Source organism: Pectinophora gossypiella, chromosome 20, assembly GCF_024362695.1.
Source record: "Pectinophora gossypiella chromosome 20, ilPecGoss1.1, whole genome shotgun sequence".
NCBI lineage: Eukaryota > Metazoa > Arthropoda > Insecta > Lepidoptera > Gelechiidae > Pectinophora > Pectinophora gossypiella.
In genome coordinates, this window is record NC_065423.1 from 4,491,774 (window position 1) to 4,504,963 (window position 13,190).

At 38.0% G+C, this 13,190-nt stretch overlaps 2 protein-coding genes across 5 annotated transcripts in view; both read right to left on the reverse strand.

Moving 5' to 3' along the window:
• LOC126376157 (zinc finger protein OZF-like) overlaps positions 1 to 13,190 on the reverse strand; it is a 164,518-nt gene that overhangs the window by 51,775 nt on the left and 99,553 nt on the right. The window lies entirely within an intron of this gene.
• LOC126376155 (signal peptide peptidase-like 3) overlaps positions 1 to 13,190 on the reverse strand; it is a 39,476-nt gene that overhangs the window by 17,707 nt on the left and 8,579 nt on the right. For all 4 annotated transcript variants that reach the window (XM_050023354.1, XM_050023351.1, XM_050023353.1 and 1 more), the window contains exon 2: positions 9,915 to 10,037. In XM_050023354.1, the coding sequence (XP_049879311.1) occupies positions 9,915 to 9,985 (71 nt within the window). In that variant the 5' untranslated portion in view covers positions 9,986 to 10,037. The remainder of the gene's footprint in view (positions 1 to 9,914; positions 10,038 to 13,190) is intronic.

Sequence of the window (13,190 nt, forward strand, 5' to 3'; positions counted from 1 at the left end):
ACGTCCGGCGACCTGGGGCCTATTTCACAAAACTTACAATTGTAAGTTACAACGACAATTCGACGTACACTGCTTACGGTCATTTAAGACTAAGGTTATCCACTTTGGTCTTGGGTCCTAACCCAGAGGGCGGACAGTTACCGTTCTATACGCAGTCTTCTTTATTATATGCTACAAGGTAAAAAAGTTACATGTAAAGTATGCATCCCATTACCTATATCAACCCTAGAAGGGACAACCGCAATTAGTAAGTAAGTAACGGCAAAATTTCACAGGCGACTACCAATTTACTATTGTTCTTTTTACAGTTATCTATAGGAAGTCAATACTATAGATTTACACAGTATGTTTTCACTGGAATCACAGTTTGTCTATAACAATGTCAATTGTTCCACGGTCTAATACTAACTATGCAGCTCTATTGGAGTGTCACAAGAAATTCGGACCACGAAACTTGCGGCAAACGACAATTATACGCGTCATATAATTTCCTACAGATTCTATTTAGAACGAAAATGATACCTAAGTGTAGCTATCACGGTGGCGGGGTTTAAAAAGACCATGTCGAAGCAATTCATCAAAAAAGCAATATCGCTATTTGACATTTGCGTATACAAACATAAGTGCAAATTCAGAAACTCACCCTGGTATACCATAGCATATTATTACAGATGCCTTACCAACATTACCTTACCTAGATCTTACCTTACCTGTATATGCACCCGACCTAGCGTAAAATCACCTTACCTACCTATCTAATACAAATTTATCTTTTACATTATTATTATTTATTATACATATTTGTAAGTAGATCGACCATCAAAATGCCACGCTGTAGATGCGATATTCCGTGCACTTATCGTTGTCTAAGAAATTAACTAAGGCAGCATTGTCTTATGTGACCATGGCGATAAACTGGTAACGATAACATAAAGATGAAAGAAATATAGACCAATAAAGTGTCACAGTTAGATAAATCAATTGTTCTTTTAATTATCCTATTGTGGATGAAGTACTTTTTGTTTTGTGTGAAATAATGAGTCTTCGAATAAATTATAATGAGTATAATGTATGTATACATATGTATATGTGTATGATGGGTTTTAATGAGTATTACGAACACGACCTCGTACTTCTGCCTAACAGCTTTACCTTCGCTAGAGAGAGACATAACATATGGCCATGACTATATCCCAATTGGGGTAGTAAGAAGTACTTCCATCGCAAGATGCACTAAGTACCCACACCTCACTAAGATTTCTATTAGTAGTTGTCGTTACTTTCTGTTTCTGTTCATCATTATCTCCCTAGCATTATTCCGTTTTTCACAGAACTCGCTTACCTAACCTGCAGATTTGACAGCTCCAGTTTTTTACAGAAGCGACTGCCTGTCTGACCTTCCAACCAAAGGGAAAACCAGCCCAATACAGGTTAGGTCAGATACCTCCGAAAATGCATTTCTCGGGAATGTGGGTTTCCTCACGATATTTTACGAGACTAACTTTTAAATTACCGATATATCTACGCTGTTATACCTCTACATAGCGCGTGATGGTATTCACTATCAACTAGAGTTGTTCAGTTGTATACAAGACGACGTTCGGGCTTAATGAAAGTTAATGGTCTGCTGCAATTAGAAGCAACGGACAATACGGGCTCGCGTGCGCAAGTGCATACGGGCGGGAGGCGGGCAGCTTCGTTAGTATGGGTATCTTTTTAATCTTTATGACATACTTAAAGATTATACATAATTAATAGTCAGTTTAATAGATAAAAAAATATGCAAACATCTCAGATAAATTATAAACGGAGAGTTGCCTTTGGGCTCGGTTTACACTACATTTTGTCTGCCACATTTTGGAGAAAGTGAGGTGTTAGTTACGTCGTATTGAATTCAGACGATGATTCTGAGTTAATATCAAGCGGATTTTTCTGTCGGAAAATTCATAAAAAGTTTAGTATTTTTTTTTCCAATTCCACACTTTTGCGACGGAAAATTCCACTTGATATCAACTTAGAATCATGGCCTGAATCATCCCTCAAAGTGTTCGTTGCGATGTCACTAACACCCTGTATACGTACAATACACATCTGCTCGTCATCATATATGCAAAATTACGTCTTTTTAAACGCATACCGGAACAAAACACGAACCGACCGTTCATGTGCTTCGGCAGAGGAACGCGTGCGCTTTACAACTCCCGTCTATAATTTGTCTGAGGCAGACAGCCATCTATTGCGAAAATAAGTAACCACATACTTTTGCCTTGCACTTTGGCTGCCTAGTAGGCGACAAGCGGGCACAGCCTCAAGTTTTTGTCAAGGTATGTTACATCGGCATTTACCTAATGATGCTTAGAATAAGACATTCAGTCCGTCATATCAGACAAATCATTGCTAGGAAACGCCTTATCACTACAAACTTCTCTCTTGTGGGGATTGTGGGATATCAGTGACCAATCTAACAACCCTGGTGTAGTGGTTTGAGCAGTGAGCTCACGATCCGGAGGTCCCGGGTTCGAATCCCAGTGGGGACATCACAAAAATCATTTTGTGATCCCTAGTCTAGTTTGTCCGAAAGTAAGATGATCCGTGCTTCGGAAGGCATGTTAAGCCGTTGGTCCCGGTTACTACTTACTGATGTAGGTAAGATAGTAGTCGTTACATGAGCCATGTCAGGGGCCTTCGGCGGCTCAATAGTAACCCTCACACCAGGGTTGATGGGGTTGGAAATCCACCACACAACCCACACGACAGAAGAGGAAGAACAACCCTGGTGTTAGGGTTACAATTGGACTGTCTCAAAACTTCTTCAACGTGTGTGTTTGGATCAGTCTGATAACCTGATATCTTTTCATCATACATTATCTTAAGGACTTCAATAGTGTCGATGACAGTTGTCTTTATAGTCCTACCACCTCTTACAGTCTCGTAGGTAATATTGAGTTCTGTGAGTGCCCTAGTAACTACTCCTGCTTTCAATAATAAACGAACAAGTTTAGTAGCAACAAGAATCGCTCCGGGTAAATTAGGTAGTAAACTGGCGCGAAACGATTTTCAGAAATAGCAATTGGCACTAAAAATAAAGTAATTGGGACGCTAAATATGGCCTTCTTGGTGCCTCGAGCAATACACTTAGGTACACCGCTTTGCAAACACGCTGTGTTTTCCATTATCAATATGAGCAACATGGTAAGTTCATTTATTTATTTATTAAAGTACAACCGTATCATGTCTTGCAGTGATGATGATGTCTTATTATGATAGAAGACATGACAGTCTTGCCACCACTTATTACGTTGAGCTAACAGAAAACTCCATGAGGTGTGGGTACTTAGTTCATCTCGCGATGGACATACCTCTGACTACCCCAATTGGGATGTAGTCGCTTATGTTATGATAATATCATGTCTTATCACCAGGAAACCAGGGTTTGCAAGTATCGTGACGCGACTGAAGTTTATCTATATACTTAGTGTGGTTCGAGATAACTTCTGATTCCCGAACGCGGGAATTTAGGAAACATTTCTATGTTGGCTCAACTTTGTATGCTTCCCAATCCGCGATAAAAATATTGATAACCCGTGTGGCTACATGTCCAAAGATCTTATGTTTGAAATCGTCTACCTCTCTTCCGATTGAAGGATAAGGTCTGATACAATGTCTAAGTAATGGCGACGTGAGTTTATCTTCCGTTCTACGACTAAAGTGAAAAGAATGATATACTCAAAAACACTGCATTCTTGTTGTATGTGTGTTTGTATGCAACCGTATCATTACGTATGGCCCACAAACCGCTCGTCTGTGCGCCCGGAGGGACACTCTGGCGACAGACACATCATTATCTCTTCCGTATGTGTGTCAGCCTCATCAAGGTGGATTTCACACAACACCAGGACATAACTCCGTCTTTGTGGATGGCAGGGAATTAGTCTTCTTCTGTGTACCTTGATAGTTGTAGTGTAGTTGCAGTTTTGTGTATCTTCAGGTTAAAGAAATCTTTATTCTCAAAAGAAATTTACATTTCACTTCATGAGAACTTATAAACTAACTTAATGTAAACTATTAAACGGTGAGCGTGCATGAGTTGTATTGTAATAGGCTACTTGACACCCAGTGAAACGAGATACAAAAACGACAAAAAGGAAATTTTTGTATGGAACTTGTATGAATTTAGAGTAATTAGTGGTCCAGTGGTTGAGCGTTGGGCTCACGATCCGGAGGCCCCGGGTTCGAATCCCGGTGGGGACATATCACAAAAATCACTTTGTGATCCCTAGTTTGATTAGGACATTACAGGCTGATCACCTGATTGTCCGTAAGTAAGATAATCCGTGCTTCGGAAGGTCTCGGTTACTACTTACTGATGTAAGTAAGGAGTCGTTACATGTACCAGTAATAACCCTGACACCAGGGTTGATGAGGTTGGTAATTCACCTTACAACCCACACGATAAGAAGAAGAATAGGACCGCGGCAAATATAGTCAGGAATGTTGTTTATTATGGGGCTGTAAAAGCCACTCACGGAAGGTTAATAAAGGGCACGCACGACAAAACATAGCGTGCTTATTAACTGACTATTACGTAGTACAATGCGACGAATTCTGTCAATTGACAAATTTCGTAAAACGACGGAAAGCGAAGTGTCGACAGTGTAGATGATTATAGTCCATTATATCGCAAGCATAGGCGTACCGAGGTTTTGACCTAAGAGCGAAAAATATTAAGAATTTCTGTAGGTAGGTACTTAGGCGTAAGTACCTCATAATAGGGGTTGAGATAGTAAGCCAAGTCCTCTTTCACTGTGGTCATGTGGTATACCGGTTCGACTTGAACCCTGGAGTCGGACTTGCACCAATGACTTATTAATTTATCTTAAGTGCAGTATTCGCTGATACAGTTGCCTCGACCATTACAGACGACGATACAGCTCACCACCTATCACGCTGGTTTAACAGAAAGCTCAGTGAGATGTGGGTACTTAGTTCATCTTGCGAACGATGTTCCTCTGATTATTGGGACTACGGGGCCTTTGGTGGCTCAATGGTAACCCTGACACCAGGGTTGATGGGGTTGGTAATCCACCTCACAGCCCACACGATAGAAGAAGGAGTGAGCTTATATTTTACATTTTCTTCATAAAAACATTTTTTCTATTAACGGGATATGCTGATATAAAGAGCCCTCTCGAAATTATGCGGGGCGGGTCACAGCCCTTCAGCCGAACATCATAAAACAGTAAATCATGCATACACATATCTATAACACAAGATGAGAAACAACGACGTATATGATGTAACTGAGAAGTATTGTGACGGGAATTAGCATATTGGACAATACTCTCGAGAGAAACGTGATATGGAGACTTATGTTACCGTGGCGTGCATAGTCTTACGCCGTATGGAGATTTTGTTTGACTATGCAACTGTATACGTAAATAAGTTAAAAGAAAGAGTGAAGTCAACGTGCTCCGCATATCAGAAAGAAAACATTATTTATCTTTTCTTTCTTTTAATGTCATCATTTCCGCTATCGTTACCCGTTTTTACGCGGTCCGTTTAACCTGAACATTTGACAGGTCCTGTCTCAGGGTGGTATTAATAAACGAATCTCAGCTAAGACTGCCCTCAAGATCATCCTCAAGTCCCTGTTTTTACATAAGAACTGTCACATTGACATGATCTTGAGGGAACTCGAAGCTGAGATTAGTTTATTAATACCACCCTTAGATTAGATTAGTGCAGCTAAGACAACAAATCGATATAACGTGAATATCTTACGACAATGGACGCAATCGATCGATTTTGGATCACGAATTTATTTATAGACTCAGAATTCATAGGGTCCACTAAAATCAGCGATAAAGGTATCTTTGGTCTGGTCATATGGTGGAATACGGTCTATTGAGACCGCGCCACGAAAGTCCCGCAGCCGCGGCGCTGCTGTCGCTGTATGTGCGTATTACTATTACTTGTCAATTAGTTCCATTAAAATCAACTACCTACCTCGTTTTATTTTTTATAGTAGAAAATAGAAATATTGTAATTCGTACGCTTGTCTCAAACATATATTACTTATATTAAAATATTTTTAAGTTTCTCATGTAAGTGAATTGTAAAATTCTTATGAGAATAAATTTTCTTAAACCAGAAAATCCACGGGACTTCCTTCGTGGCGCGTACTCTATGATGATGACGCTACTGAAAAGTGTTTATGTAAAGACCATTGACGTTCTGTTTAAAAAAAAAACACATCGATTGTTTTAATGGATTGCATGTCAAGCAGGCAGATTGATTTAATGTGGTAGGTAGTGGCAGACGTTGACTGATTTCATTGGTGCATTGATCGATGTCGTCCATCGCGATCGATCGCGAGTGTGGTGTCACCTTTACTAATACGAGCTTTACTTTGCATTGTATGTAAAACATATCATTTCAATATTTTTTACCCTACGCTGTAGCGCGATAGTGTATAGACTAGATTAATACTGCGTATAGAATGGTAACTCTCCACCCCGCACCAGTTTGTATCGGCCGTCGAGCTACATTTTACCTCACCCCCTCTGGGTCTTACTTTAGTATAAATATCCATAAGCCGCTAAGGAGTAAGGGGGAGAGCGCACGGATATCTGTCTCAATTGCACTTACGCGGTAAGGCGGCACATGGTGAGATTTTTGTATGAGTGTCCGGGGTTTACTTACATTCACATACATCCCTACTTCCCCGGGAACCAGCAGGACAGTGGGCATTTCGTTATGTAAACACCACACTAGTCCTGGCACAGCCACTGCACTTTTTAATGCATGCACAACCGGATAAATCTCATTTTAATTTTCTATTCTACTGGCTAAACCGTATGTAACCATAACCGTGCGCGTTTATCGGTTACCGGTAGGGTTGGGCAACCCTAAAACGGTCAAACTCAAAAATCTCACGCGTAGTGGTTCAGTATAATGTAGATTATATTAATCACAGTCCAATATCCCGGGTGCGAGTTAGATTGTAACTTATCGCCATACCGCGAGAATAGGTATTCTATTATGTGTATTTACAAACTGAGGTTTCTGCTCGTAGTGAGCTTATATAATCTATGTATTAACCTAATCAAGTTGTCAATTGTCCAGCTGCTTTGAGGCCCCTGACATGGCTTAATGAATAGTGACATGCGTGTTTAGATAGAATTAACAACCCTCCTAGAAAGGACTACAAATTAACGCCAGTTATGGCCACATTGGACATCCGTGCAATGACTTCCCGTGCGGTATTACAATATGCCTGAACATTGTCGATCTTTCCGATCTACTAACGATCGTGCACAACTAACTGACACTAATTTCCATAAAATATAAACATAGGATGTCATCTTATCTATAACTGTAAATCGACTCATAAACAAAAATAACTCAAAAACACACAAAACATGAGAATGTTATTTATTATGTCAATTGTTACTCTGTAATTAAATTATACCATTTGTTTTGTAATTCATTCTTCCTTCCTCATTCATACGCTGGACAAAAATACGCCTTCAATAATTCATTACTGTATTAGGAAAGAATCTATATCGTTTACACGCAATCGTTATAATTTTTCTAATAGCTTTTAACTCCAATCAAAAATAACGTGGGCGGCGAAAACAAACGAACGCTGGAAAAATTTGGTGAAAATAGGAGTGTCGGTGCAGATCGAGTTTCGATTAAAAGGGCGACTCCTAAAACCCCCGAAGGACCAAATTAATTTACAGCTTTATTTATTCAATTACCTGGTTTCTAATTGCAATTCAATTACTTTATAAATTGTGATACTGTTTTCTATTAAGGTACAAACAAAAACCTGAAAATAGGTTTCGGCGGCTTGTTAAAATAGCCTCTGACTGGTTCAGAACTAAAATATATGATGCGATTCACGATGCCGTGGAGGTTCTCAACTATCTGATCTCCTCGGTTCGCCTTTCCCGATTATGCGCGAGATCTTTCCAGTCTGACCAACAGGCGTTGAGATCGTCACTTGTTTTTCGACGGTCTTCAACGACAACGACGACGAGAAGCCCTGATAGCCCAGTCATTTTAGGGGTTTCACCTCGGAATGAGAGATAATAAGCTATAAATTGGTATGGACCTTTGTTTTGTCGTTTTAAATGTTATCTCAAAAGTCACAAATGATACCGTGTCCGCGTCTTAAGATATTGAAGGTCAAAGGTCATAAAAATTGTTTTTTTGTGAATATCTCGCTTCCTATTGCTTAAATGATATTTTTACCTATAATAAAAGTTGTAGAGTATAAAATTCTCTACAATTTTTGTTTCATGTTTTTTTTGATACGATCAACCGTTTTTGAGGTAGAGCGCGAAGAGTGCGCAGCGCACAGTTATAAATGGTCCAATGCAAGGTCAAGCGTGAGTTACGCTTATCAGTACGTGATATAAAGTCTATTATTTATTAAATTATTATAATTATTAAACAATGGCCATTATTTATATTTTTGTTGATATTTTATTAAAATCAGTAACTTAATTATTTATATTTAACTATTCAACTATAATATATTATTAATTCTGGAATATATATTTTCAGTTAAAACGTCATTACATACGTTTTCTTCAAAACGTGTAAATTTTTCAAAGCTTATATACCTGGATATACTTGTCCCTACCCTATGACCTTCTCTATTGACCTTCTCATCATCGAGACAGCTATTGCATTATCAGAACATCAAAAGACTGCCGTCATCATAGGAGAAGATATTGATTTGCTCGTAATTTTGCAAAAATGGTTGTGGTTCCCGCTGTGGATGTCGAAAATCAGGGCTACTATGTTCTTTAGCTTGTGGCCAGTGCAATGGACAAGCTTGCCTGAACGCTGCACAATATCCAAGTAATCCCGATGAAGAAAACGCATACGATCCTGAAATTCTGGAGGGTTTGGAGATGAATATGACCGATAATGAGGATGATGACAATGAATTGAACGTTTTCGAGCGACAACAAGAAGAAGACGACGAAGAAGATGAAGATAACTAGCTTCTATTCACAATTTTATTATAATTAAAACCAATAAAAATTCTTATGATATTTAAACTGACATTTCAACAAATGTATAGTATGGCATATTTAATGATAAATAAAGATATACATAAAATATATCCCCTTATTGCCTTTTTAACTGAAAATATATATTCCAGAATTAATAATATATTATAGTTGAATAGTTAAATATAAATAATTAAGTTACTGATTTTAATAAAATATCAACAAAAATATAAATAATGGCCATTGTTTAATAATTATAATAATTTAATAAATAATAGACTTTATATCACGTACTGATAAGCGTAACTCACGCTTGACCTTGCATTGGACCATTTATAACTGTGCGCTGCGCACTCTTCGCGCTCTACCTCAAAAACGGTTGATCGTATCAAAAAAAACATGAAACAAAAATTGTAGAGAATTTTATATTCTACAACTTTTATTATAGGTAAAAATATCATTTAAGCAATAGGAAGCGAGATATTCACAAAAAACCAATTTTTATGACCTTTGACCTTCAATATCTTAAGACGCGGACAGGGTATCATTTGTGACTTTTGAGACAACATTTAAAACGACAAAACAAAGGTCCATACCAATTTATAGCTTATTATCTCTCATTCCGAGGTTGACCCCTTTTTTTACCTAATATGACTGGGCTATGATTGTGTAATTTAGACTGTATTACGCTTCTAGCACCAAAATTATTTTGATTTTTCATTGACTGAAAAACTAAAGCCTCTAAAGACGCAGCTGTATGGGTTGTGATCCCTTTGCCTATCGGAAATCGTGTAAAGAAAAAAAACCTTATAAAATTCGCGCGTAAATTGAAATGTTTTAAAGACGAGGCATTAGAAACAACAAAATAATGATAATGGTACTGACTTGGAGGAGTCCATGATCGAGTAGGCCCACTTGTACTCCTGGTACTCCACGTTGGCCCCGAGCTGCGGCATGCTGACAACGCGGCTGTACTGGCTCTGCAGGATCACGAAGCCTTAGCAAGCACTGCAACAACACATACATCTATATAAAAGCGAGACTCACTGACACACTTATCATGAAATCTCAGAAACTACAAGGGCTAGGAGTCTCAAATTTTTAGGGTGTCTTTTAGTACGTAGATGCTCACTAAGGCGGGATTTTGTGAAATTCGACCTCTAAGGGGGTAAAATGGGATGGCAAAGCTTGTATGAAACTTCTATACTTAGTTAATACTAGGGTTTTACGTGATCGAAGTCACGGGTAACGTATTATAATTTATATTATTTATATCGCCTCGCAACAGGGCACATTCAACGCGACAAAATATCGCGAAGTTCAACAAATAAACATCTGTCAGTGTTAATTGTCGCGTCTACATAGCGAGAGCCGTGCCGCGAGTGCGGTTCAGCATAAAATTCAGAATGGTAAGTACACATACACATACATAAACTCACGCCCGTAATCCCAAATGGGGTGGGCAGAGCCACAAGTAATCAAAGACAACTTGCAGCCACTGTTGATACGAAGTCCTAAGATGGATATGATGAACCTTATGGTGATAAGGGATCAGCCTGTCGCCCATAACATTAGTCCATCATGTTAGAGGACGCAATCCCTCTGTCGGTTTTTACGACATGCCCGGGAAGACAAGCAGCTGAACGTGTTCTATGTTTTTTTTATAATGGTAAGTATTTTTCGTAAAATTACGTATATTTATAAGTGGTTCATATACGGTTGTCTGGTAAAGTAAGCATACCATGGATTCACCCTTTGGGGACGGAAGAACCACGTACTACTACTACATTTGGCATGACGTCTGAAGACAGATATTATGAACTTTTTAGAACTTTATATAGTGAAGTGACAGTTTAACTCCGTGAAAATAACTGACTGTTTGATTACTTTTTTCATAGTTTGACGGGATAGTACCGCAGCGCAACTCGATTTCTATGTCGTCCCAGGAATGATAAAAACATAGATAAAATACTTTTTTACATATTATTTTCTGAACACGGTAGTGAAGTGTTTAAGCATACGAGGTCACTGGCATTTGCTTGTTATAATAGAAATACTGAATTCACGATACAGGAAGCAATTTGAAAGGGAAATTCGTCGGTTTAGAGTTATCGAGGACGAACCGGTAACATAAGCGTGTAAATTACGTACTTAGGCGATAGGTACTATATCTATTTTATTTTTTTCATTTTTGTAAACCAATTAAATAACCTAAGTGTCCAGCCCAATCAATTAATATTTAAACCGTTGCTCCCGGTTACTACTCACTGATGTAAGTACGTAGTCGTTTTGGCCTTTGGCGGCTCAATAATAACCCTGACACCAGGGTTGATGAAGTTGGTAATCCACCTCATAACACACGATACAAGAAGATCAAATTATGTTCAATGATATTAATTTTATTATTTCGATTAACTACATTAATTTTATTATAGAGAATTGAAATAAATTATGAAAAAGCCCTTAAATAAAAATTTTGAAAGAACCAATTTTGAAGGAAGGCGAATCAAGATTCTTCGTTTGTACATAAGTATATTATTTTATTAAATTCCCCAGAAACGGATGGAATGATAGAAGAGTACACGTAACGTAAGTATAATATATTGTAACATGGCTTTCACCGCGAGTTTACCGGCCTTAAATCATGGTTAAAACTAAAGTAGTGAGACGTGCCACTTCCCTGGCCTATGTCTAAAAAGGTACAACGATTTTTGTTCCCACATGTTTCATGATACCACATGTTTGAGGATACTTTTCTCGACTCCTACGAAGGATTTGCAGCGTTTCTCTTTTGGTTCATGTTCGTACATAAACTAATCTTCTAAATATATAAAAGGAGAAACTGACTGACTGACATATCAACGCACAACCTAAACGGCTAAACGTAGGCACTTAAAATTTGGAAGGGACGTAGCTTAGGTACCGTAGAGGTGCACTAAGAGAGGAATTCCCGAAATTCCCACGGGAACGGGAATTACCGGGAAAATCCTTTTGTATGAAAAATCTAAACCACTCAAGTTAGACGTTTGAAATTTAGCATGCAGGTACCTTAGTAAACTTAAAGCTTAGTTGCAACAGGATATTACAAAATTCCTACGGGAACGGGAGTTAGCGGGAAAAAACATTTGTATGAAAAAAATCTAAACCGCAGATACGAGTAGATGTTTTTAATATAGCATGCATGCATACCTTAGTAAATATAAAGTTTAGTTATGGGTGTATTTTGAAAAATGGGAGTTAGCGGGAGAAAAATGTTGTATGAAAAAATCTAAACTGCAGAAGTTAGATGCTTGAAATTTGACATGCACTCCCCCCACACACAAAGATCTGTCTTTTATAACACGCCACGAGGACGAAGTCGCGGGCAAAAGCTAGTCTTATAAATTCGAGAGTAGTTTTGTCTGTTACCTTTTCACACCCAAAACGCGGAGCCGATTTTATTATTTTATTTTTATTCATAACATATCCAACAGCAGTTTTACAGGTAAAGTTCGTCATCATCAGTAGTAGTAAGTAGTAGTAGTTAGTAGTAAGTTTTGATAAAATAGACCAACGATTCCTAAACTGGTTACCATAGAAAAGACACAAGGGATCCGCAAAATTACTTCTTCGATAAAACATTGAAACAGTTTCATTCTTCGCAATAAAAGTTAAAATAAATAATAGTGTTTCAGTTTTAAAATATGTCTAATATAAGTTTTAGTTCTTATTCAAATTACAGTGTCTTTAATTTGTTATCATTTAAGACGGGGTTTCGTATACTTTTATTTTTGATCGGTTCTCCGTTATCATAAAACTTTCCGAAACTAACCCCTGCAATAGACACATAAAATAGATTGGAATTCAGTGAACGGCATATGGTGCTCAGGGTCAGATTTAGAGTACTTTCTAGTGACAGACTTAGAGTACATGAACATTAAGTGATTTAATATTAGTAACATCACAAATGTCTAGCTGGGGGCCGGAAAACAACCCAAATACACAGTAAATAAACAAACATGGTTTGTTTGGGTCCACGATAAGATTGCCCTAGTGGCAGATAAGCGTAGTTCCGAATACTTATCATGCACTTTCCAACAAATAAGTAAACATAGATAACTATATAGGCTATCTACGAGTTTGTAAGAGTTAAAATATATCATTACGCCATGGCTCATGCCT